The 25,408-nt window shown below is 45.0% G+C and overlaps 1 protein-coding gene across 1 annotated transcript; it reads left to right on the forward strand.

Moving 5' to 3' along the window:
* Nucleotides 1-304: 304 nt before the first annotated feature.
* LOC109765040 (uncharacterized) lies at nt 305-25,408 on the forward strand. The gene is made up of 7 exons (XM_040393603.2): nt 305-529; nt 21,689-21,952; nt 22,015-22,134; nt 22,950-23,151; nt 23,981-24,115; nt 24,669-24,751; nt 25,170-25,408. Exons 1-5 carry the CDS (start codon nt 305-307, stop codon nt 24,082-24,084), a joined length of 915 nt encoding a protein of 304 aa, XP_040249537.1. The 3' UTR covers nt 24,085-24,115; nt 24,669-24,751; nt 25,170-25,408.

Here is a 25,408-nt window from a genome sequence, read left to right on the forward strand (position 1 = left end):
TGCTTTTGCTGCCGTTGATTCAGCCACTAATGCCGCCGTGCCCGTCTGCCCTGCTCGTGGATGTCCACGCGCGCGAGCGTGCGTGCTCGACCACATGTTGCCGTGCTGCCGCTGCTCTCCCCCCCCCCCCCCCCCGCAGCTCCGCCTGGCGCTCGCGCCCGCCGTCGATCGCGGCTCCTGCACTGGCCCTCGCTCCGCTCCAGCGTGCCGGCCCCGCCCGTTGCCCCGCTCAACATCGCTGCCACTCGCCCACTGACCGTTGTTGCCTGCTGCGTCGGCACACCCGAAGTTGCTCGCCTCGCTCATGTCGTTGCTCGCGTCCGACCTCTGCTCGTCACCGGCATCGTCCCCGACAACACCCGACCATGCCAGTGCCCGGGACCGAGGCACCGCGCCCGTGCCTCGCCCACACCCTGCACCTCCCCACATGCCGCCGCACGCGGCTCCGCCGGCGTCTGCCACTGCCGCGCCCGGCCGCCCGCTCACGCCCCGCTTCCCCCGGCGCCGCTCCTCCTCCTCGCGGCCGCTCGTGCCCGCACGCCCCCTCCCTCGCATACCGTAGCCTCCTCCTTCTGCCGTCACTCGGTACCCGCCGCCGTAGCTCGCGGCCCCACCCCTCCGACGTCCGCCCAAGCCACCACCGCCCCTGGCCGCCGGCCACCTCTCCTTCGCCGGCCCGCCTCGCCATGGCTTCGGCCTCGCCCTGCGCCTAGGCGGGTTCAGCCTCCACGGGCGCCCGCGCCTGTTAAGCCACCCGCCCCGTTTGGCCACTTGGGCCTATGACAGGTGGGGCCCGCCCCGCTGTTAAGAGAAAAGAAATAAAGAAAGTTCAAATATATATAAAAATGATATTATATAATTAATTAATTAGCTTAATCAAATAGGTTTAATTAAAGTAATTAAAATTTATTAGCCTAATAACCTAGTTAGACTAAATTACTTATTAGTTAATGTAATAGTCAATGACACGAGGGGCCCACCCCTGTTGACCAGTCAAACGTTGACTGGTCAACTAGGACCCCCTGGCCCACCTGTCAGCCTATGGTACACTTATGTGTACGCAGAGCTGGGTGCACCTAGCATTTATACCTATTTAATTTCAAATTAATAATGATTCCAGAATATTGCTAAAACTTGGAAAAATCATAATAAATAAACTGTAGCTCAGATGAAAAAGTTTTATACATGAAAGTTGCTCAGAACAACGAGATGAATCCGGATACACAGCCCGATCGTCCGCCACACATCCCTAGCATAGCGAACATGCAACAATCCCCCTGCGGTTCGTCTGTCCAAAAACGTCAAACACTGGGAATACTTTCCCGGATGTTTCCCCCCTTCGCCGGTATCGCCTACTACTGCGTTAGGTCACCCCCTAGCACCGCGTATTGCCATGTTATGCTTGGTGTTGCTTTGATTGCTCTATTATTTATTTGTGTTCCCCCTCCGTTACTTCTTTTCAGTAGACCTCGAGACCGCCGCCGATACCCCCGTGATCGACTACATCGACGACGACCCCTCCTTCTTGCCAGAGCAACCAGGCAAGCCCCCTCCCTCCATCAACCTGATATCGCCTATTCCTTCTCTCTACTGCTTGCATTAGAGTAGTGTAGCATGTTACTGCTTTCGGTTAATCCTACTGCTGCATAGCCTGTCTTTGCTACTACTATTGTTACCTTTACCTACAATCCTAATTGCTTAGTATAGGTTGCTAGTTTATCATCAGTGGCCCTACATTCTTATCCGTCTGCCATGCTATACTACCGGGCCGTGATCACTCGGGAGGTGATCATGGGTATATACTTATATACATAATATATGATACATGTGGTGACTAAAGTCGGGTCAGCTTGTAGAGTACCCGCGAGTGATTCACGGATTGGGGGCTGAAAGGACATTTGTACCGACGGCCCTCTGGTTGGATCTTCGTGGCGGAGCGATAGGGCAGGTTGAGACCACCTAGGTGAGAGGTGGGCCTGGCCCTGGTCGGCGTCCGCGGTTACTTCAAAATAAGACGCTTAACGAGATCTTGGTATTTGATCTGAGTCTGGCCACTGGCCTATACGCACTAACCAACTACGCGGGAACAATTATGGGCACTCGATGTCGTGGTATCAGCCGAAGCCTTCTTGACGTTAGCGACTGAGCGGCGCACGCAGGATTGGACTGGAACGCCTGCTCTTGTATTAGGGAAGCTAGGTCTGCATCCGGCCACCCTCGCAACATGCAGGTGTGCCATGGGCGATGGGCCCAGACCCCTGCGCACTTAGGATTTAGACCGGTGTGCTGACCTCTCTGTTGAGCCTAGGTAGGGCTGCGACGTGTTGATCTTCCAAGGCCGGGCATGACCCAGGAAAGTGTGTTCGGCCAGAGGGATCGAGCGTGTTGGGTAGTGTGGTGCACCCCTGCAAGGAAGTTTATCTATTCGAATAGACGTGTCCTCGGTAAAAGGACGACCCGGAGTTGTACCTTGACCTTATGACAACTAGAACCGGATACTTAATAAAACACACCCTTTCAAGTGCCAGATACAACCCGGTGATCACTCTCTCACAGGGCGACAAGGAGAGGATCGCCGGGTAGGATTATGCTATACGATGCTACTTGGTGAACTTACCATCTACTCCCTTCTATATGCTTCAAGATGGAGGCTGCCAGAAGCATAGTCTTCGATAGGACTAGCTATCCCCCTCTTATTCTGCCATTCTGCAGTTCAGTCCACCGATATTGCCTCTTTACACTGATACCCATGCATATGTAGTGTAGATCCTTGCTTGCGAGCACTTTGGATGAGTACTCACGGTTGCTTTCCTCCCTCTTTCCCCCTTTCCATTCTTCTTGGTTGTCGCAACCAGATGCTGGAGCCCAGGAGTCAGACGCCACCTTCGACGGCTCCTACTACACCGAGGGTGCCTCCTACTATGTGCAGGCATCGTCAACGACCAGGAGTAGTTTAGGAGGATCCCAGGCAGGAGGCCTGCTCCTCTTTCGATCTGTATCTTAGTTTGTGCTAGCCATCTTATGGAAACTTGTTTAACTTATGTCTGTACTTACACTACTACAAAAATACACTTCCGTGATGATACGTGTTTGTCATAGTAGGTCACGTTTTCTGTCATGCATGCACATCCATGACAAATTTATGACAGAATCAAGATAGTCATACCTGTGCTGTCGTAGAAGTGTTCCATGGTATTACCAAAATTATCATCACGGAAGTGTCCACTTCCATGACGATAAATCGCTCGTCATAGAAGTGCTTTCGTCAAGGGTGACCGACACATGGCATCCACCGTAACAGGATGCCGTTAAGCTATCGGGTCCGGTTTTGGATCCGATAACCCGTTAACAGCCCGGACCAATGGGAATTTTCCACGTGTAAAATTCTCATTGGCCGGAGGAAACACGTGTTGGCTCACCGTTGGGACAGATGTCATCCATTCATTGGACAGGAGGCGCCTATGACAGGTGGACACGTCGCACGGCCCAACAGAGGCCCAGTCCGGTGAAAAGGCTGGGCCTATCAAAATAAGCGGGCCGTCCCATTAGCGGCCTACTTGAGTCAGGCCCATTTGCAAGTACGGCCCATACAACTTACACAGAATTGGCCCATAAAAGGCCCATTCTAGATTTGACAATTTCCAGCCCATCGTTAGTTTAAGCCCGTTAACAGCCCGCTATGTCTTTAGGCCCAATTGCGGCCCGAGCTTCTTTTGGCCTATTAGCAGCCCATCGTCAGTTCCAGCCCGTTAACGGCCCGGAACGTCTTTCAGCCATTTTTCGGCCCATTCTGCAGTTGGGCCAATTCTAGCCCGCTGTGACTTTAGGCCTGTCCTCGGCCCATTCGGTAAATGGGCCAACTCTTAGCCCATTTTGCTCTCGGCCTGTTAACGGCCCGCACAACAGTTGGGCCTTTCACTTTAGGTCCACTAGGGGCCCATGTTTCGTAGGGCAACATTTCAGCCCAACGCGACTTTCGGCCTATTAAAAGCCTAGTTTGCAAATTGGGCCTCCTCTGGCCCATAACACTTTCGGCCTCTTACTGCCCCGTAAAGTAAAAGGGTCGAGACAAAATTGACATTTATTTCGGCCTGCTAGAGGCCCGTGGGCCATTTCCATTTATACGGCCCTATCGAGCTTTTGGCCTGTTAACAGCCTGCTAAGAGCCATTGTTTCGGTGGGCCACATCATTTGGGATCCACTTAATATTATTTTGACCAGCCCAGTTAAGGCCCGCTTTGACTACACATGTTTGTTCGTTTGTATGGCATCCAGGAAATGTTTGTGCGTGTTGGACATACTATCGCCTCTAAAAACATACACTATACAATAAAAACACTAAGGCATAGATACGTAGAATAATCCTACACTATACAATAAAGAAATTACAGCCGAATATACCCACTAGGCATTATAGTTCGGCACCAGTGATAATAAAGCGTACACAAATAGCAAATTACATACACTGGACAAATAAAGCTCATACATCATGGACACGTATCAACATAACTTACCATTTGAACTATAATCTCTTCAGAAAATAGGATTGGCCGGATTCAGATAGCACAAATTTCAGTCTGCAAAATCTCCAATTCCTTCGTGGTTACCTCAGTGTCTTGTTTTATTTTTTGACACCTGCATCTAATACCTGCATGTCCAGTCTCAACTTGTTGATTGTACGTTGAGAATCATGTACACGTTGTTTTGCCACCTCTAGTTGATGCTCGAGAACATCAGCACATTCCAATTCCAATCCATAATCATTCGGTAACGTCCATGCCGCACTGCTCGCAGATATTTGTGTTAATGTCACTTCATCCTGAAATGTTTCTGTAAGTACACTTGACTAGGGAAAAAATATAGTTACAACAGTGAAGCGAGCAAGACAGACTATTTTGTAAATGGAAAAACAGGACTAACAATAATGTTACATGTCATGAAGCATAAGCAGGTGATATTTTTAAAAATTATAAAAATGGTAGTCTGTGCAGCCTGCATACAGAAATCTCTCTTAGCTCACCAGAGGAGCATGATGTTGGGGCCAAATCCAAAACACAGACAAGTTACAAATTTAGATAGCATGTTGCGTATAAGTAAGCAGGCAGTTTGGCATTCTGTAGCTCAATTAAAGTCTTAGGGAGCATAATGAACAGCAGAGGGATCAATACAAACCTACTACAGCAAGCAAAACTATGCAATCATTAGCCTAGTATAAACTAGATTGTGAGCCTCATGCAGTAATAGGTTGTTAATAGACTTCAAAGCTTCAGGCACACTTCGCCAGAGTAATTAAATGGTAAGGCCTTTAATTATGTCAACTAATAGTTATACAAGTACCCAACATCAGGCATCATTGTTTGGGCATCTCATTAACTGAGGACAAATAAAGCAATTGAAAAGAGTAAATTAACTATGCCTGAAACAAACAAGGAATTGAACTGTTGAGTCGGATACAGTGACTTACCTTAACTGGTTGAATAGGCTCAGCGTTGCTTCTACTTCTCTTGCAAGGCTCCTTCCTAACATCTTGTACTTGGAAATCCTCAATCTTATCTTCATTGCACCCCCTCTGCAAGGTGACACAAACTAGTTACTCGTCTCCTTGGAAGATAAATATGCATACTTTCCAGTCTGTTAACAACACAAAAGGATGAGATTATAACAAAACAACACCACATAATGAAACATGCCACATCTCTTGCACTTGCACACAATGAAATGAGCATTTACTATGTGTGCGCTATGTAAAAACTAGGCATACCTTCGAACTGGATCTCCAGGTACTCTTGGAGAGCCTACTTTAGTGTACAGCCAAACCTTTATGTCACCTATGAGTTAGACAAGGCCCCACTACAGTAGCCCTTAGTGTTTAAATCGTTGACAAGCTCTGTTAGAGTGTTAGGTCAAGAACAGCAAGTAATCAAAGCAAACAGTCCTGGTATGGCTGGCTGATGCAAACAAGCAGTTAAACAGATGTGTGAGCAATGGCTGGCTGATGCAAACAAGCAGTTAAACAGATGTGTGAGCAAATCTTACATACTCCATCCTTCCATCTATATAGGGCCTAATCATTTTTCGAGGCTAACTTTGACCAAGTGTTATAGCAATAATATATGACATGCAAGTTACACAAAGCATACCGTCAAATTCGTATGTGAAAGGAGCTTCCAATGATATAATTTTCACATTATACATCTCATGTATTATTAGTCTTATCAATAGTTAAAGGCGGTCTCGAAAAACACATTAGGCCCTATATAGATGGAAGGAGGGAGTATCAAGAAAAGAAGCAAAGAAGGAGGCCTAAAGACCATCACTTGACTGACCAGATTTAAGGGGCATTTAAACATCATGTGCAACGTATGAACTAACATAAACATTGCATATTCCAGATTCTACAATGGAGTGCACATGTATTAGGTTATGCCATGTATGATGATGCCTAAATGTACACTATAGCAGGCAGGAGTGATTCATCATTGCACGCACAATTGAATTGCAGGTTAAGGGCCAGTTCTATTCCGCCTTTTCAGAGCTTATTGTCAAAATAAGCCATAAAAGATGTAAAGAAGTCATTTTGAATTATGGGCTTGGGCTTAACTTATTTCGCTTTGGAGGGGGGCGTTTCGGGTAGAACCTCACTATAAATTGAAGGGAAGGGGAATAGTGAAATGACTCTGTTGTATGCCTATATTACACTCAAAATGCAACTGGTCACGCCTGCGTCACACCTGACCCTCAAGTAAAAACAAACACGCAAACGTTCATTACCCTGCCCGCTTGCATCTCCTCTCCCCTTTCCCTCTACCTCGATCCCCTGCCTGCAGCGCTAGGGTTCCTCCAGCGAGCCGTCGTCGCTGGTCCCATCTGGCCTGGTCCTCGACGATGCTCTGTCCAGCTAGGCTACATGCGGGTAGGACCAAATCTCCCCGGCTGCTCCTCCCTCTGGTGCCCCCCTCATTCTCATGGTCTCCACCAGCTGCTCCACTGTGGTCCGTCCAATGCACTACTCCGGCGGGCGCTGCACAACTACGGCTGATGCCACACTGCGGCAGAAGGCACCTTATTCCCCCTCCCCACCTCCCAGGTCGTGGCCTTGAGGTGCTGTTGAAGGATGAGCTCATCCAACAAGGTGAGGATCTCCTCTGATTTTTTTTCCAAACTTTCATTCCGATCCACTATACAATGAATTGCTATGAGCTGCTTCTGCTGCTGCTATATGATGCATTGCTATGAGCTACTCCTGCTGCTGCTATATGATGAATTGCTATGAGCTACTGCTGCTATATGATGAATTGCTATGAGCTGTTGCTGCTGCTGCTATATGATGAGTTGCTATAAGCTGCTCCTGCTGCTGCTATATGATGAATTGCTATGAGCTGCTCCTGCTGCTGCTATATGATTAATTGGGATGAGCTGCTGCTGGTATATGATGAATTGCACACTGCTGTTGCTGCTGTATGATGAGTTGCTATGAGCTGCTGCTGCTGCTATATGATGCTTTCAGGTGCTGCTGCTATATGATGACAACCAGCCACTTGGACCATCGAATTTCAATAAATAATTGTTTTCTTCATTTAAATGTGGGTCATGCATTCTTCGTTTAAATTAGGCAATGGGATCTCTATGGAAGACATTGACCAAAGTAGATTGTGCCAAGTAGATGGTATCTTTGTATTTGCATTTTGAACAAATAGTGATGGTATGTTTTCCTATCATATTAATTACTGCACTGGGTTCAATTTGTGATGTTTGCAAGTCAAATTAATTTGCATATGGGCAGCAAAATGACAAAATATAATGCAATCTAGACTTTTCACTGATCATACCAAAGATAAGCTGAAAAGTAAGGCAATAAAAGAACTGGTTGGCTTATTACCTGGAGCTTATTTTCTTAGGATAACTCGTAAAAACTGTCCATAAGAAATTTGGCCAATAGAACTGACATACAAATCACATGTCACAATGATTGCAATGGAGGAGTGACCTACCATAGCACACTGTATAGGCTCACCGCTGCCTCTCCTTTTTCTGCGATGTTCCATGAAATTGCCACATACACCTTGTACTTTTTCATTGTGTAACCCCATCTGCAAGTTGACACGGCTAATTTCAGACATCTCTACATGATAATACATTGCATATCCCTTGCGCATATTTAAACCACCAATTAACGATTGTGTGCGTAGCATAAACTAGCCATGACTCTGTGTGCTGGACTAGCAGGCACTCTAAGGGAGCCTAATGTAGTGCACTGGAATTCCTACATGCCAACTACGATTTTGTGTAATGTACTACCTCTGTTCCTACATATATGTCTTTGTAGAGATTCCAGTATGGACCACATACAGATGAATATAGATGCATTTTCGAGTGTAGATTCACTCATTTTATTCTGTATGTAGCCTATAGTGGAATCTCTAGAAACATTTATATTTAGGAATGGAGGTACAAGGTAGTATCATGTATGACATCTACATATCTAATTTAGCAGCCAGTAGTAGAAATATTGTCTGCACAAAGGGATTACTGGCCGAAAATCCTAGCAAAGCACACTGGCAGGCACAAAACAGTACAAGAGAAAGAGACACACTTACAAGACCGTAGCAATGCCTCAGTCCAGGATCTTGGTTGGCCAAGTTGTTAGATCCAGAAGAAACATCGTCCTTGTAATTTTTGCCAGCTGCATAACAGGTAACAGCGACCTGTTAGTATATTTGAATTACATCGGGCAGGTGGTGCTGGACGGGTTTAAAGGTGACAAGTACCTAGGCCGTGGCGGGTGCTTGGCATCTTGCCAGACGGTGGGAATCAGGTTAGAAATGTCAAGGGTGATGAAGCTGCGCTGGCTGTCGGGGTCCGGTAAGGAGATCTAGAACCGTCGAGTAGGGTGTTTGTGGAGCCGCTCCGGTAGGGTGGACTATGGTGTGGGTGAAGCGGATCTATGGCCGTGGACGAGGGCGTCGGTGAAGCTGCTCCGGTGGTTGGGTTAAGGATGGTGTCGATGATGCGGATCTGCGGCCGTGGACGGGGCGTCAGAAGCTGCTCGAGTAGGTTGGATGAGGATGCGATGAAGCGGATCTGAGGCCGTGGACTTGTGAGTTGGCAAAGCGGCCCCGGTAGGGTTGAGAATGGTATAGGCGAAGCTACTCCGGTAGGGTTGACGATGGTGTCGACGAAGTGGCTCCGGTAGGGTTGAGGAAGGTGTCGGCGCAGAGGATCAGAGGCCGTCGACGGGGCCGTCGGTGGGGCGGCTCCGGGGGGTGTGGACGAAGCGTCTCCGGTGGGGAGTACGAATGAGCCGTTGCAGATGCGCTGCGGTTGACCAGAGTACCGGCGAAGCAGATCCGGCGCCGTGGACAAGGCCGACACTGAATGGGCTGTGGTACAGTGGTGGATGAGCAGTCTACTTGTTTCTAGTGGAGGTGGGAGGGGTAGATGCGGCCGCAGAAGCAAATCCAGCGAGGTGGACGCCGCTGGCAGTGAATGGGCTCGGGTACGTCGGTGGATGAGCAGTCTAGGGTTTCGAGAGGGGAGGGGTAGAAAGGCCGATGAAGTACGGACGGCGTCATGTAAGATGCTCTTGTGTTGTGGAGTTAGTCGTTTTTGCGGGAGGGGGAGAGGAAATGGGGGTGCCGTGTGGTGGGGGGAACCGGAAGTAACCAAAGCAGCCTCGACCTATTATGTAGATGAGGGCGGTATTGTAACTGTTGTTCTCCATGCACGAAGGACAAAAGGGGAATTTCGCATGCTAAAGACTAGGTGGCGGAAATTTTAGAAGGAGGCGGGAGATTTTGCCGTCCGCGGGATCGTTCGTATCCAGTTTCAACTAATTTTGGACCATGCTAGCGGGAAGGTCATCCGAGACTGTGTACACGGGGCACACGTCAGCAGTTAACAACTGGTGTGAAGTCCACCCCAGAAAAAAGACAATAACCCGGGATGATGCGCTGATAACTTGGACGTTCACACGGGCGCGGCCAATCGTACGGGTGTAGAGGCGCGTTAAAAAAGGGATCAAACGCTCAACCTATGTTTTCTCGTGTAAATAGATAATTTAGTGCCATTGGTTATTTACTTTAAACATAATGCATTGACGTGTTAGTGTAGAGGCGCACAAAAAGAAATGGATATTGTAGTCCCACAAAAGAAATGGATATTGTAGTCCGCTACTTAAAAGTGTTACCTCATATGATTACATAGCCTCCATTTCATAAATTGCGTACCCGTTGAATTCATATATGAATATTACATACATTACTTCATAATAGAACCTTAAATTATCCAAGACTAATGAATTTGAATGAAAGAGTAATAATGGTGCATGTACATGATAGCTACATTGGTTGTTTGAAGAAACATCACTGTAACTTTGGCATGCACAATTGAAAAGGTTTATTTAGATAGAAAAAATGATATGTGAGTGTCCAATCTTTATAGCGTTGAATCGATATTGTACCTTTGGCCACGATACGAAGTAGATATTGATTTATGTTCAAGCGATGCACGTCCACGATCGCTAGATAGTGATACGTGAATGAATTGCGCAATCTCTCTCACAGGCATACATATCTCATTTCCCAGTGGGCCTCGGAATCATATACGCGCACTTCGTGTATTTCTCTCCCTCCGTCAAGGTTAGAATTCGTCTTTCTACCCCGTCCTACAAGTCTTTCGCACAGAAACACACACGCTCTCTCTGTCGAACACGCCCACCCCTTTAATTCCGCCCACCCATAGCCACTAATGCCTCAAAGTATAATTATGTCTCTCACACATATGCCTAAGGTTAAATCGAGTTCCGGAACCATATGAATACATACAATGGGATTCCAGCAGAGCACCTTTTGTTTCGAGATTTCTCTCTCTCTCTCTCTCTCTCTCTCACACACACACAGAGAGACACGCGCGCGCTTAGACATTGTTTCTCGCTTCATTTTTTCCTGCACTTGCATACACACCGTTTGTTTATTATCTCCGTGATGCATTTGTATGAGTAGTTTATCATGTGAGAGACTAGCAAGATGCCCATGCATTGCATGGAACATCAAGATGCATTTCTATGAGTAGTTTATCTTGTGAGAGAAAAGGATGAATGAGGGAAGGCCTTATTTGCAAATGTGGAGAGGGGTGTGGGTATCTTTTTGCAAAATTGCCATAGTTTTCTTCCTATCCGTCAGATATAAATCGGACGGCCTATATTGCAGGATGGCAGGCACACCATCAATACCAACTCTGTTTTTTATAAGAATAGATAAAAGGATGAACGAGGGAAGGCCTTATTTCCAAACGTGGAGAGGGGTGTGGGTATCTTTTTGCAAAATTGCCATAGCTTCCTTCCTATCCGTTAGATATAAATCCGACGGCCTATATTGCAGGATGGCACACACACCATCATCACCAACTCTGTTTTCTACTCCCTCCATTCCTAAATATTTGTCTTTTTAGACATTTCAACAAGTGACTACGTACGGAGCAAAATGACTGAATCTACACTCTAAAATATGTCTACGTACACATCCGTATGTGGTAGTCCATTTGAAATCTGAAAAAGACAAATATTTAGGAACGGATGGAGTATAATATAAGAGTAGACATGGAGATATATCTCCAGCATGGTCTACAACAAAAATGTGCTGGACTGGTTAGCGCCGGATGCTCGCAATGCGATGTCCTGAGTTCGAATTATGTCTTTAACTTTAGATTTTTATATTTTATATTACATATTTAGCATATACTTCTTTCGATACTGTACTGACAGTGGAATCCACAAAGTACTTACAATACAAGATAGGATGGACATGTTTCTTTTTAATTTTCTATACGAAGCTGTAGCCACCCTGCAAGTCACGTGCACACTGTACATGCAATTAACTTTTTATAGAGGGAGAATCATACACGCAATTAACTCAAATGGATTGGATGTGACTCTATTATTTCCAGCATAAGAGCATCTCCAACGGCAGTCGGAAAATTTCCTCCCGCTTCCTTCCGCGGAGGACGACATAAAACGCCAGCGGCATACATTTTTGCAACTCTAACCAACCAGATGAAATTCGTGCAAACACGGACTGTTTTCATATAAGCATGAAGGATTTCGTATAAAAGCCGGATCTTCATATAAACATGATGGATTTCATTACATTTACATGAACAAAGCGGTGCTAGTCCGACTCTCTTGGTATAATTAATACTCCCTCCGTTGGGAAATACTTGTCCTAGAAATGGATGTATCTAGACTTATTTTAGTTATAGATACATCCAATTTATCCATTCTTAGAACAAATATTTCCCGCCAGCCGGAGAGGGAGTACCTAATCTAAATGGCCGCCCGCGGATCCCTTTTGTCTTCCTCATGTCCAGCAGAGACTTGCGGGGTCGACGAAGGTCCTCGGAAGAGACGAAGCAACAAAGAAACCACTTGAATGCGCAGTCGTTGCCTCGAAGGTGGCCTTCATGGGACCCAAGTGGCGGCGGCCTCCCATGTTCTACTTCTCCTCGATGATGGCGGCGGACACGAAGAAGCTGGCCACCGACTCGTTGCTCTCCACGCACCCGGCTTCTGTCTGTGCCTGCATGGCGCTGCCGCAGGCACGGGAGGCGCGCCGACAGACACGGGAGGCGCGGCCACTGCAGACACTGGTGGCGCGGTACGACGTGGCAGCGACGACGCCCATACCGGCATGCTCGCAGCCGTGCCGGTGTGGAGCAACTCGCCAGTCCTCATCGAGCTGAACTGGAGCGGCGAGTTGCTGAACCACGCGCCGGCTTGGGGCGGCAACTGGCTTCGTCGGGCCAAGCGAGGTTGGTGAAGCACCGAGCAGCCTCGCCCGTATCCGGAGGGCTCGGCGGGCCACCTGCCGGGTAGTGTGCCGGAGAACGGCTCCTCGGAAGCCATCGGAAGAGTGGAGAAAATGGTGAAGGAGGAGATGGGGGAGCGGCGGAGGGGTGCGATTCTTGCCTGCTGTCTGTTTGGCCTCGTTTAAATAGAGGGCGGACGGTAGGAGCTTGGCCGGCGTCTGGCCTCGTTTAAACTGAGGGCGGACGGGAGGAGCTCAGCCGGTGATTGTGTTTAATTCCGGCCCGCTCATGAAAGGACGTGTGGACGGAGTAGGTTTCTCGGTTTGCATGCGGGTTTAACGGAGGGGTTTGATGGAGGCGAGGAGGCATGTTCAGCCGGGCGTGCAGCGGGCGCCGCAGTACTATTCGATTTGACAGCGGGTGGCGCAGTTCCCGATACGGCTTTAATGCAAACGAGGGAGGGGGTAGCGGTTCCCGAAATATCGAACGACCAATGATACATCCTCCTACAATTAGCATCGTGAATGCATGAGGGAAGTAATGAGAGGAGGACCGGGAAAAGAGGCTGCACAATGTGAATGCAACGCAGTTTGCACTCATATAAAGGTGCCCCTCCATTCCAATGCATCTACCACATCGTACGCACCTAAGCATTTGCCTAAGCACCTAGACTAAGCACAAAAGTCCTCGCTCTAGACCCATGGCAGCGATGCGCGCGAGCGGCCAACGGCTGTGCCAGATGGTCCACGACGTCGGCCTGCGGCATGGTACCGAGGATCGTCTCCAGACGGTGTTGGCGACCGACTGGTGGATGGCCGCCGTCGACGCCAACTACGACTCTCAGTTGGACCAGATGATCGTTGCCACCACCAACAAGTTCACCGTCCTCAAGAAGCTCACGAACGACATCGCCGTACTCCTCCAGCCCACGCGCCCGGGCTCCTCATTACCTGCCACCCTAATCGGCCTCCATGGCCGGAACCTCTTTCAAGCATTGGTGGCCCTGCGACTGCCCGCCGATGCCACGAAGAATGTCCACCTAGAGGTCGCGCTCACCGAGAGGCGCCTCGCCTGCAAGAATTCGTCGACCTACACATCCACGTGTACGAGCAAATCGTGTACATAGGTATCTACAAGGCCAGTGAGGACGCTACGACGTTGGCCTTCCTCAACCGGCTGGAAGCCTTGGATGCCTTTGCTGAGAAGCACCTTGACCTCGCCACAAAAGCCGCCGCTCCTTAGCCGCCGGTCGGTGGCCCGGCGCACTAAGTTGAGGAGGAGGAGGTCGTACGTTGATGGATGCATCTTTCTTCTTGCCTCTTGTAACCACCACTGCGACCGCATCATCGTGGCCTTAATTCTTATTGTGCTATTGCATTCTCGTTCCAGTCAATACCGACATGTGCGATCCCTTTGCTTAATTATATGCATCACTGTAACTAGTACTCCATCCGTCAATTTATAAGTTGTGCTTACCTTTTCCATCAACTTCGTGCAACGCACGGGCATCTTGCTAGAAACACTAGGAACATGTCGGACCGCATGTGACCAAACTAACGATGCGCCAACCTATAGCTACTACGTACCCTGCTTATCTGGTGGAAATAGTCCCGTATTATCGTTTCCAATCGTTATTTATATCTATCGATCATGCCAAGGAGCGAAACCAAATGTTACAATTTATACATGTTTCTCTACTCCAACTCCTGTAGAAGACTCAGTTGGTGATGGTGGTGTGTCTGCAATCCGTCGTTTTTGACCATTAGATCTGCATCTAACGGCTGTGAGGTAAGTTGTGGCATTTTTGCAACAATAGCCCACTTCTCTGCTCCAATTTGCAGAAAACCCATTATTATCTTCAAAGCAACCACATCCCTCCCTCACCTCATCAAAACAGCCTGAGAAATATATTTTGAGTGAAAAGTAATATATTAGGAGTATATCAAAACAAGAGTGATTTCTTTCAAGTTTGTGAACAAGTACTACTATTCTACACTTTGGATCCGTCGTAATGCACGGGCACATTGCTAGTAAAAGGAAAAGGCCTGCCGCGTTCGCGTCGCACCCCCACACGCCCGGGAATCGGGAGTACTCCACGGCCCGTCTGGCACGCCACATAGCTAGGGAAGGCGTGTTGCCTAGCATTTTCACTTCATGTGGGACCACCATTGAGCAAACCGACTATTGGCAAACCGCACCCCGCCCGCCGCCGGGTTGGAAAACAGAAACGAGGGGAAGATCTAGCTGTAGCACGGAAGCCAAGAAATTTGGTGTCTGATGGGGCTCGTTGATAAAGTAGGTGCATTCTGTACTACTACTCCTACTAGTATGAAGTTTGTACTACAACTAGTACTACCACTATACAACTAGGTACGTGCACGACACAACATCGTAGGAACAAAAAACGGGAAGATCTTGTTTTGGGAGATTTATCTTTTTTCAGTCAACGTAGTATGAATAATATGATGTGGGGGGCACCCATGAAGCTTATGTGGCTCGGTTGCATGGCTACGAAAGGTTAGAGAAAAATAAATAGATAGTGTGTTTAGAGTGCACCCCACTAAATAGATATACTTTGGATCCATTGCAACGCACGGGCCGACACATCTATACCCCTACTAGCAAGATGCCCATGCGTTGCACGGAACATCAAGATGCATTTCTATGAGTAGTTTATCTTGTAAGAGAAAAGGATGAACGAGGAAAGGCCTTATTTGCAAATGTGGAGAGGGGTGTGGGTATCTTTTTCCAAAATTGCCATAGTTTCCTTCCTATCCGCCAGATATAAATCGGATGGCATATATTGCAGGATGGCAGGCACACCATCATCACGAACTCCGTTTTTTATATATAATAATAATAACTAGCAAGATGCATGTGCGTTGCACGGAACATCAAGATGCATTTGTATGATTAATTTATCTTCTGGGAGAAAAGGATGAATGAGGGAAGGCCTTATCTGCAAATGTGGAGAGGAGTGCGGGTCAATTGTCATAGTTTCCTTCCTATCCGTCAGATATAGATTGGACGGCCTATATTGCAGGATGGCAGGCACACCATCATCACCAACTCCGCTTTTTTATAAGAGTAGAGATACTAATAACTAGCAAGAGGCCCATGCATTGCATGGAACATCAAGATGCATTTATACGAGCTGTTTATCTCGTGGGAGACGAAGATGAACAAGGGAAGTCCTTATCTGCAAATGTGGAGAGGGGTGTGGGTATCTTTTTGCAAAATTGTCATAGTTTGCTTTCTATCCGTCAGACGGTCCATATTGCAGGATGGCAGGCACACCATCATCACCAACTCGTTTTTTTACAAGAGTAGAGACTAGCAAGATGCCCGTGCATTGCACGGAACATCAAGATGCATTTTTTTACAAAACACCTGTTGTGATTGACCCATGCAGGAGTAATCCCATGTGTAAGAACTAATGATATCTTAATTGCCCAAACTTCTTTTTTTTTAAATGAATTGTCACTATTTATTTTTACTTTATGCTTTACAATGCACAATTCCATGAATCTTAAAATAGTTTTTTATAAAACTAATTGATTTTGAACTAGATGAACTATAAGAATTAAATGAACATCTACATCATGCATATATGATTCAAAGCTTACATGCTATAGTGTGTTATTTATTCATAATTTGGTTACCAAATCTCATGCGTGCAATGCACGTGTACCTTACTACTCCCTCCATTCCTAAATATTTGTCTTTCTAGATATTTTAACAAGTGACTCTATACGGAAGAAAATGAGTGAATCTACACTCTAAAATGTGTCTACATACATCCGTATGTGGTAGCCATTTAAAATGTCTAGAAAGACTTATATTTAGGAACAGAGGGAGTAGTTGGTAGTAGTAAGAAACAAATGTCGGGTTTGGCACAAGCTCGTACTGCGGGAGCACCACAAGGCCTGCCGCAGGAGTTACATTTCCCTCTTGGGGCCCACGGGACCGAGCTTCAGTGGCTTAGTGCACCGGCCTATGAGTCAATGACATGCGGACCTTAAATGCGGCTGGCCCACATGTCATTCTCATGGTAGTGGCGTGGTTCGCGACTCACTCGTTCGAGATGAACCGGCCGGTGATGGCATAGCCGTCGCTAGGGTGCCACAGCTGTGCGTCGAGGCGTTACGAGGCGTAGATGGCCACACCGGTGGGTACTACCTGTAGTACAGAAGTACTCCCTCCGTCCCAAAATTCTTGTCTTAGATTTGTCTAGATACAGATGTATCTAATCTAGTTATGTTTTAGTGTTAGATACATCCGTATCTAGACAAATCTAAGACAAGAATTTGGGACGGAGGGAGTACTCCAGCTGAGGATTGATGCCCGGGACGAAATGTGTCACAACCGCTAGATGAAAATTCGATGGTGCGGGAGTACGGATCGGAGCAGGCAACCCGCGTCCAATCGGGTGTGGCTGTGGTAAAAAGTTGATGGTCGCTGTAGTTCAGCTGGCCCGCATGTCATGCACACAAAGGCAGAGGAGCGGTGGGGCTGAGAGGGATGAGGCGCACGTCCGGGGACGTCGTGCCATGGGTTGGAGCGGCGTCGCGGGAATCGCGTGTGGGTGTGGCAGTGGTAGAAACAATAAACGTGATGGTCGCTGTGGTTCAACTTCCATGGACAAGCTGTCATGTCTGCTGACACATGCATTGCATACCGCTCACTGCAAGGAGCAGTAGTAGAGAAAACTTGTTCCAAAGGTACCATTTTCCCGATGAAATTCTCGAGATCACTACAAGAAATATGTCAACTTGTGACCTTCTCTCAGTGACCCCGGCTGAATTGGTCATAAATCCATGGCTATTCGCTTGGAAGGGCTCAAACCCTGAAATTGCCTTACACCAAATGGTCATAAAGCAGACAAGAGTGGTCAACAACCTTATTTCTACCTGATTACGACCAATATAAATGGTCATGAGGTTGTGAACGTGGATGCATTGGTACTTAAGGTGTCGCTCAAGGTGGGCTTGGGCCTCGGTGGAACGAGGCCACCTTCTTTTTAAAAAAAAAAATCTGTGTGCCATGTAGGCGTTGGCCCATCCAGGAAGAAATGTGGGATACCCTCATGCTACTAAAAAAAATTCGGCCCAACAAAAATGGGAAAATAACAAGTTTTTCATGTATTTAAATATTTCTAACCAATATCAACAATGTTTTATATGTATATAAAAATGTACAATGTGTAAAAACAAATATAGACATCAAAACGTATGTATGAAAAGATGTTTTTTTGTTAGGAATATATGAAAATATGTTAATCATGTATTTGAAAAAAGTTAAACATATATAAACAATATATACAATGTGTCTTAAAAATGTAGACATGTGCTCAAAATATTAGACATGAAAATATTTATTAAAAATGTTAATGATGTAACTAAAAACCATTTAATATCTATAAAAAATGTTTCTAGTGTACACAAATTTGTTCATAAAATGTGGTCTAATGTTCTTGAAAAATGGACAATTTTTTTACAAAAAATATTTGTTAGGTTATTCACAAAAAAACTCATTTTGGGAACTCGAAAAATGGAAAATGAATATGCGGAAATTTGTCTTTTTCATGAGAGGTGGATCAACAACTTTTTACATCCAACCATTTGGTCAATTGTTCATTAAATATGGCCTAGTATGTTAGAAATTTGATTTGGTCCAATTTTCCAACAAATATATGGTAGGTTCTTCACAAAAAAAAACCTCATTTTGGGCACTCAAAAAATGGAAAATTGATTTTTTGTCCAAATAAAATAAAAACTCCCTTAGGAAACATTGTTCCTCATTGCAAGATGCACCCTTGTGCACTATATGAGATCATTTGAACAAACTATGCCATGAACGTGGCCATAAGATTGATCATTTGGCTTGAAAACCAGGAATCTTCATAAATGATAGCTCATTTCTGAGAACACTTTTTAAAAATAATTGCTGTATTACAAGTTTATTATTTTTTCTGGCAACTTGGTCACATATAATGACACAATGCTAAGGTTTTCCAATTTTTTTTATTATTTTTTTTGATTTTTTTATGCCCGTTTCAAAATGCGGTCAAAACGGCGGGCTTGACCGTTCTAGCTAGTGGTTGAATCTTGGATAACTTTTGATGTTTCTCTGATTAAATAGATACTTATGTACCTATAAATGATTTTTGGAAAAAATAAAGAGCAAACTATGAGGCAGCTGCAGTTCAAATTTGACCCGCTTCCAACTGAATCGGTAGAAATTTGCCTTTTTCACGAGAGGTGGATCAAAACTTTTTACACCCAACCATTTGGTCAATTGTGCATTAAATATGTCCTACTATTTTAGAAAAATGATTTGGTCCAATTTTGCATCAAATATATGGTAGGTCCTTCACAAAAAAACTCATTTCGGGCACTCAAAAAATGGAAAATGAAATTTCTGTTCAAAGAAAATAAAAACTCCCTTAGGAAACATTGTTCATCATTCAAGGATGCACCCTTGTGCACTATATGAGATCATTTGAACAAACTATGCCATGAACGTGCCCATCAGATTGATCATTTGGCTTGAAAATCATGAATCTTCACGCATGATAGCTCATTTCTGAGAACACTTTTTTAAAATAATTGCCGTATTACAAGTTTATTATTTTTTCTAGCAACTTGGTCACATATAATGACACAATGCGAAGGTTTTCCAATTTTTTGTTTGTTTTAATTTTTTATGCCCGTTTCAAAATGCGGTCAAAACGGCGGGCTTGACCGTTCCTAGCTAGTGGTTGAATCATGGAAAACTTTTGATGTTTCTCTGATTAAATTGATACTTATATACCTAAAATGATTTTGGAAAAAAATAAAGAGCAAACTACGAGGCACCTGCAGTTCAAATTTAACCCGCTTCTAGCTGAATCGGCAGAAATTTGTCTTTTTCACGATAGGTGGATCAAAACTTTTTACACCCAACCATTTGGACAATTGTGCATTAAATATGTCCTAGTACTTTAGAAAATTGATTTGGTACAATTTTGCAACAAATATATGGTAGGTCCTTCACAAAAAAACTCATTTCGGCCACTCAAAAAATGGAAAATGAAATTTCCGTGCAAAGAAAATGAAAACTCCCTTAGGAAACATTGTTTGGAATTCCTAGATGCACCCTTGTGCACAATATGAGATCATTTGAACAAACTATGCCATGAATATGGCCATAAGATTGATCATTTGGCTTGAAAGTCATGAATCTTCACGCATGATAGCACATTTCTGAGAACACTTTTTTAAAATAATTGCCGTATTACACGTTTATAATTTTTTTCTGGCAATTTGGTCACATATAATGACACAATGCGAAGGTTTTCCAATTTTTTGTTTTTTTTGAATTTTTATGCCCGTTTCAAAATGCGGTCAAAACGGCGGGCTTGACCGTTCCTATCTAGTGGTTGAATCTTCGAAAACTTTTGATGTTTATCTGATTAAATTGATACTTATGTACCTATAAATGATCTTGGGAAAAAAATAAAGAGGTGGAGTTCAAATTTGACCCGCTTCCAACTGAATCGGCAGAAATTTGTCTTTTTCACGAGAGGTGGATCATAACTTTTTACACTCAACCATTTGGTCAATTGTGCATTAAATGTGTGATAGTATTTTAAAAAATTGATTTGGTACAATTTTGCAACAAATATATGGTAGGTCCTTCACAAAAAAACTCATTTCGGGCACTCAAAAAATGCAAAATGAAATTTCCGTGCAAAGAAAATGAAAACTCCCTTAGGAAACATTGTTTGGAATTCCAAGATGCACCCTTGTGCACAATATGAGATCATTTGAACAAACTATGCCATGAATATGGCCATAAGATTGATCATTTGGTTTGAAAGCCATGAATCTTCACGCATGATAGCTCATTTCTGAGAACACTTTTTTAAAATAATTGCCGTATTACAAGTTTATAATTTTTTGTGGCAACTTGGTCACATATAATGACACAATGCAAAGGTTTTCCAAATTTTTATTTTTTTTGAATTTTTTATGCCCGTTTCAAAATGCGGTCAAAACGGCGGGCTTGACCGTTCCTAACTAGTGGTTGAATCTTGGAAAACTTTTGATGTTTCTCTGATTAAGTTGATACTTATGTACCTATAAATGATTTTTGGAAAAAATAAAGAGCAAACTACGAGGCAGCTGCTGTTCAAATTTGACCCGCTTCCAACTGAATCGGCAGAAACTTGTCTTTTTCATGAGAGGTGGATCAAAACTTTTTACACCCAACCATTTGGTCAATTGTGCATTAAATATGTCCTAGTATTTTAGAAAATTGATTTGGTACAATTTGCAACAAATATATGGTAGGTCCTTCACAAAAAACTCATTTCGGGCACTTGAAAAATAGAAAACGGCTTTTTTTTGCAATGAAAATGAAAACTCTCGAGATCAACATTGTTTGTCATCACAAGATACACACATGTGCACAATATTATTTCATTTTAACAAACTATAAGTGGTTAATATGTTGAATGTTTGCCCTAAATAAGAGGATAAAAACTATAAGAGAAACATAGGCTGAATTCTGATTGGTGGAATCCGTTGTGACATGGATCGATGACGTGGCAAACATCCGTCCATCCATACATCAATCCATCCGTCGATCCAACCCAGTGCAGCCTCTCTCTCTCTATCTCACGCGCGTGAACCCTAGCCCCCACTCCTCTCCCTGATCGCTCCCCGCGCCCACTCCTCTCCCCGATCGAGATCCCTCCGCCGCAGCCCCGTCCTCCCCTTCCTTCCACCGCCCACCTCTCCCCTCGCCTCTGCCACCCACCTCTCCCACTGGTCTGCACCCTCCCCTTCCCTCCCCTACGGCCAGAATCATCGCTCCCGCCTTCTACCCCTCCCCCCGTGGCTAGCTAGGGTTTTGGCCACCACCCCTAACTTCGCTGGGATCCACCACTTCCGGCGACGGCGAGGCTAGATCACCGCCGCCAATTCCATCGGGCGGAGCTTTCCACCATCCTCATCCTCGCCCTTCATCACCGCATCGCCACTCCGTCCCCACTCCTCTCGATCCCTTCCCCTTCCTCTCCTCCGTCTTCTCCTCGCGACGCCCCACCCTCCACGCGCTCGCCCGCCTCTGCGGCTCCGTCGACACCGAGATCTCCCAGTGCGTCGAGGTACCCTACTCTCCACCCCTACCCCCGCTGCCCTGGTCTGAATCTGATCGGTTTGGTTGCAGAAAGCGGAGGCAGCGAAGCAGGAGGCCACGGTCGTCACGCTCAACGCCGAGATCCGCCGCGCCAAGGCCAAGCTCCTCGAGGAGGACCTGCCCAAGCTGCAGAGCCTCGCGCTCAAGAAGGTTCCATCGTCTCTGCACATCTCACTGCCCCGCGAGATTTGTTGGGACACTTCCTGGAGTTTAGGATCGTTGGTCTTACCTTACACATTGTTGGTCTGCTGAATTTTGTGCTATGAGGTCACTGTCAATAGTTTCTCTTGCCCAACGCATGATCACATTATCTCGGTCTTGTACAAATGCTAGCAGGTACTGGGTCATCTGTTCATTTGCATTTCATGCGGGTTCATATTCTGCATAGTGTGAGACTGGCATCTTTCATTTGGTTTGCTGGAACATTGCAGAAAAGAACTTCTTCACATAGAACTGGCATCTTCCTAATTAATCCACTGTAGTAGCTTGGTAACTGAAGACCTTGTATGTTTCACACACAAAATAATCATTTTTGAGACTCGTGTGGAGAAACAAGTAGCACTTGTAGTGGACAACTAGATGTTCTGCAAATCTTCTTGTTCCAGTAATGTTTGAGTATCTGTTAACAGAATAACATTAGTAGTGCTATGATTTAGTTCTCATCAAAATCAACAGCCCTCTCTTGTGTTCCTGTTATGAGAATTGTTCCTTCAAGGATATGCCAGAATGACATATGTGTTCAATCTTCAACGTGAACAATTGGTGTTTTCCTCTTTGTTTTGGCCCCTAAATATTTTTCTTGAAGCTCCACTGCCGAATCCTGTTCCTGGTACAGCAAGCACCAGTAGTGCTCTGAATATAACTGTTGCATGTGTAATTAATAAATGGCAGAAATAACACCTGCTTGGAATCTCCCGGTCCTAGCGTGTGTGATCTGACTGGGTTGCGTTGGTGTGTGGTTGCAGGACGAGGTGGTGAACCCGCTGTTCGAGAAGAGGCCGAAGCAGTTCGGCATCAGTGGCGCCCTGCCGCCCAAGAAGGACCTCCACCGGTTTGTCAATTGGCCCAAGGTCATGCGCATCCAGCGCCAGTGCCGCATCCTCAAGCAGCGCCTCAAGGTGCCCCAGGCACTCCACCAGTTCACCCGCACCCTCGACAAGAACATCGGTATATACGAAACTTGCCTGTTCATTCGTCGCTGGACTCGGAATCCACAATGCCTGAGGTCGTTTAGTTGTTGTGCTGTATTATTTTGACCGTGAACATGAACATGGATTGGCTGCAATTTCTGGCTACATTGTACTCCATGTATTATTTCTTGTCAGTGTTCAGATTCTTGCAACCGTGAACATGAAAATGGATTGGCTGCTATTTTAAATGATTAAATCTGTCAGTGTGTTCTATGCTCACAGCATAACTGGAATGTGGCAAAATTAAGTGTCTGACAGGTTAGCATAGTCTGGTCTAATATCTCGCTACATTGTACTCCACGTATTATTTCTTGTACCAAGCCACTCATAAATCCAACATGTAGACTAGTGAAGTCCAGCCAATAGAAAGCTGCCACCACAACCTCTATTTGCATGCATCGTTACTTAGCTTGGAAGAATGACTACACACGTATGCATTCTAATGATCACATACATGTATCTAGTTCTCCTCATAAAATATTTGCATGCATGAAAAAGTTCCAACACATACACTCTCATTCTTACTTAGATTAGAAGCATTCTGTACAAGACAAACTACTATATGCTAGTATTACTTACGCTGTGTGTGGGGCACTCTCCTTTAATTTTCTAGCATGTTAAATTTAACATTCTAATATATTTCTTTGAAACAATAGTCTAGCATAACTTATTTACTTCATTTTTTAAAACAGCTAATACATATTGAATTATTCATATATTAATCTAAAATAATAACCAAACAACTACAGGATAGTGGATTAGTGGCATGCATGTGTGACTTAGTTTTTGTTGTGTTTTTCTTGCAGGTCATTTTGTGAAGGCCGCCAAGGGAAGGAGTGGGGGATTTGGCACAAGGCCGGTGATCGAGTCTATGCTCTCTCCTCCATGGAAAGACCTAAATTCAGCTTGACAGAGAGCACATGAATGGTTTCAGCTTGACAGTGGGTGAACTAAGCCATTTTTATTTAGTTTACTCTCTGCCATGCCAAAGCCATCATTGTGATCCTGCTGCCATCAAGTCTCTGGTTCTTGTCAGTTGTTAGCTTGAGTTAATACATGTTCATATAGCTAATTTGCTGCTGTTGTGCATAAAATTCTAGGAAGGTCTGGCTGCAAGTTCTGGTTGTAGTGTGCTCTCATGTTGTACATGCCCCTATGTTTAGTAAGATTAAATTGCTACTATTAATGATGAATGCTTGAGTTTTGAAATTTGAAGCATCGCCTACTTTCTGGTCCTGTAGTGTTTAAAACTAATAATTATGATGCATTGGTCTATATGGCCTTGGCTTTTAATGCCATACACATTCTAGTGCCAGATCCAGGACCTGATCTTAGCATTCAAGCATACCTGACAATGGTCTGATCCTAGCTATAAAATGTAGGGGACAACAATTTGCAGCATTAATTAAGTCCTGCTATAGTCTTTTTTAAACTTCTTATGAGATTGAAGCATTCGTTCTGATTTCTGGTTTGCTGGTTTGCTGATTGTTGTAGACAAATGTATGAAACTTCTTAGCTGTGGACGACAACTACTTCCTTAAGAAGGACCAGCATCACGCATCAAGTATGCCATCGAGGTAATTCACCACTCCCTCCAGCACCAACTATGTATTTTCTCTAGTTGCTCTCCCAAGTTTTGTGCACACTGTGCGTCAAGTTCTCCCTAAATGCAAGGTATTGTATATGTAAAACCAATTATCCAATACATTTTTCACAAAGAGATTAGTCTTCTTATTTAGCCCAGATGTTTTAATTTATGGAGTTGTTGCTTATTTGGTCAGATTTATTTCCTTATTGTAGGCATAAGAATAAGCTGATATGAACATAATAATGATACTCTGCATGCTATGAGTAAAGTGCTATCTGGGGAACAAAAATCATTGTATTAGCAGAAATTGTGTTATCATTCTAAAGAACTTGTCCTTTTTTTGAATGGCCTGTTCATAATATATTGGCTCCAGTGTTTTGATTCTTCTCTTCTGATTCATGTAACAGGGTGACGGCCGAAGGCATGATGATAGTTCTATTGCTGTTCTAGTGTAGCGAAGGTGGCCTAGTCGACTATGGTCGCCTAGTGAGTCGTGCATACGGTTTCATCTGACTGTAAACTTGATGTAAACTGCTCTAATTGTGGAGCTTGTTATCTGATTGTAAACTTGATGCTGATCACATTTGTATGTGTGTTATATGATGTAGCACTTTGATGGTTGATAATATTTGAAGTATTTCGTGTG

The sequence above is a fragment of the Aegilops tauschii genome, chromosome 6 (genome assembly GCF_002575655.3).
Source record: "Aegilops tauschii subsp. strangulata cultivar AL8/78 chromosome 6, Aet v6.0, whole genome shotgun sequence".
NCBI classification, from domain to species: domain Eukaryota; kingdom Viridiplantae; phylum Streptophyta; class Magnoliopsida; order Poales; family Poaceae; genus Aegilops; species Aegilops tauschii.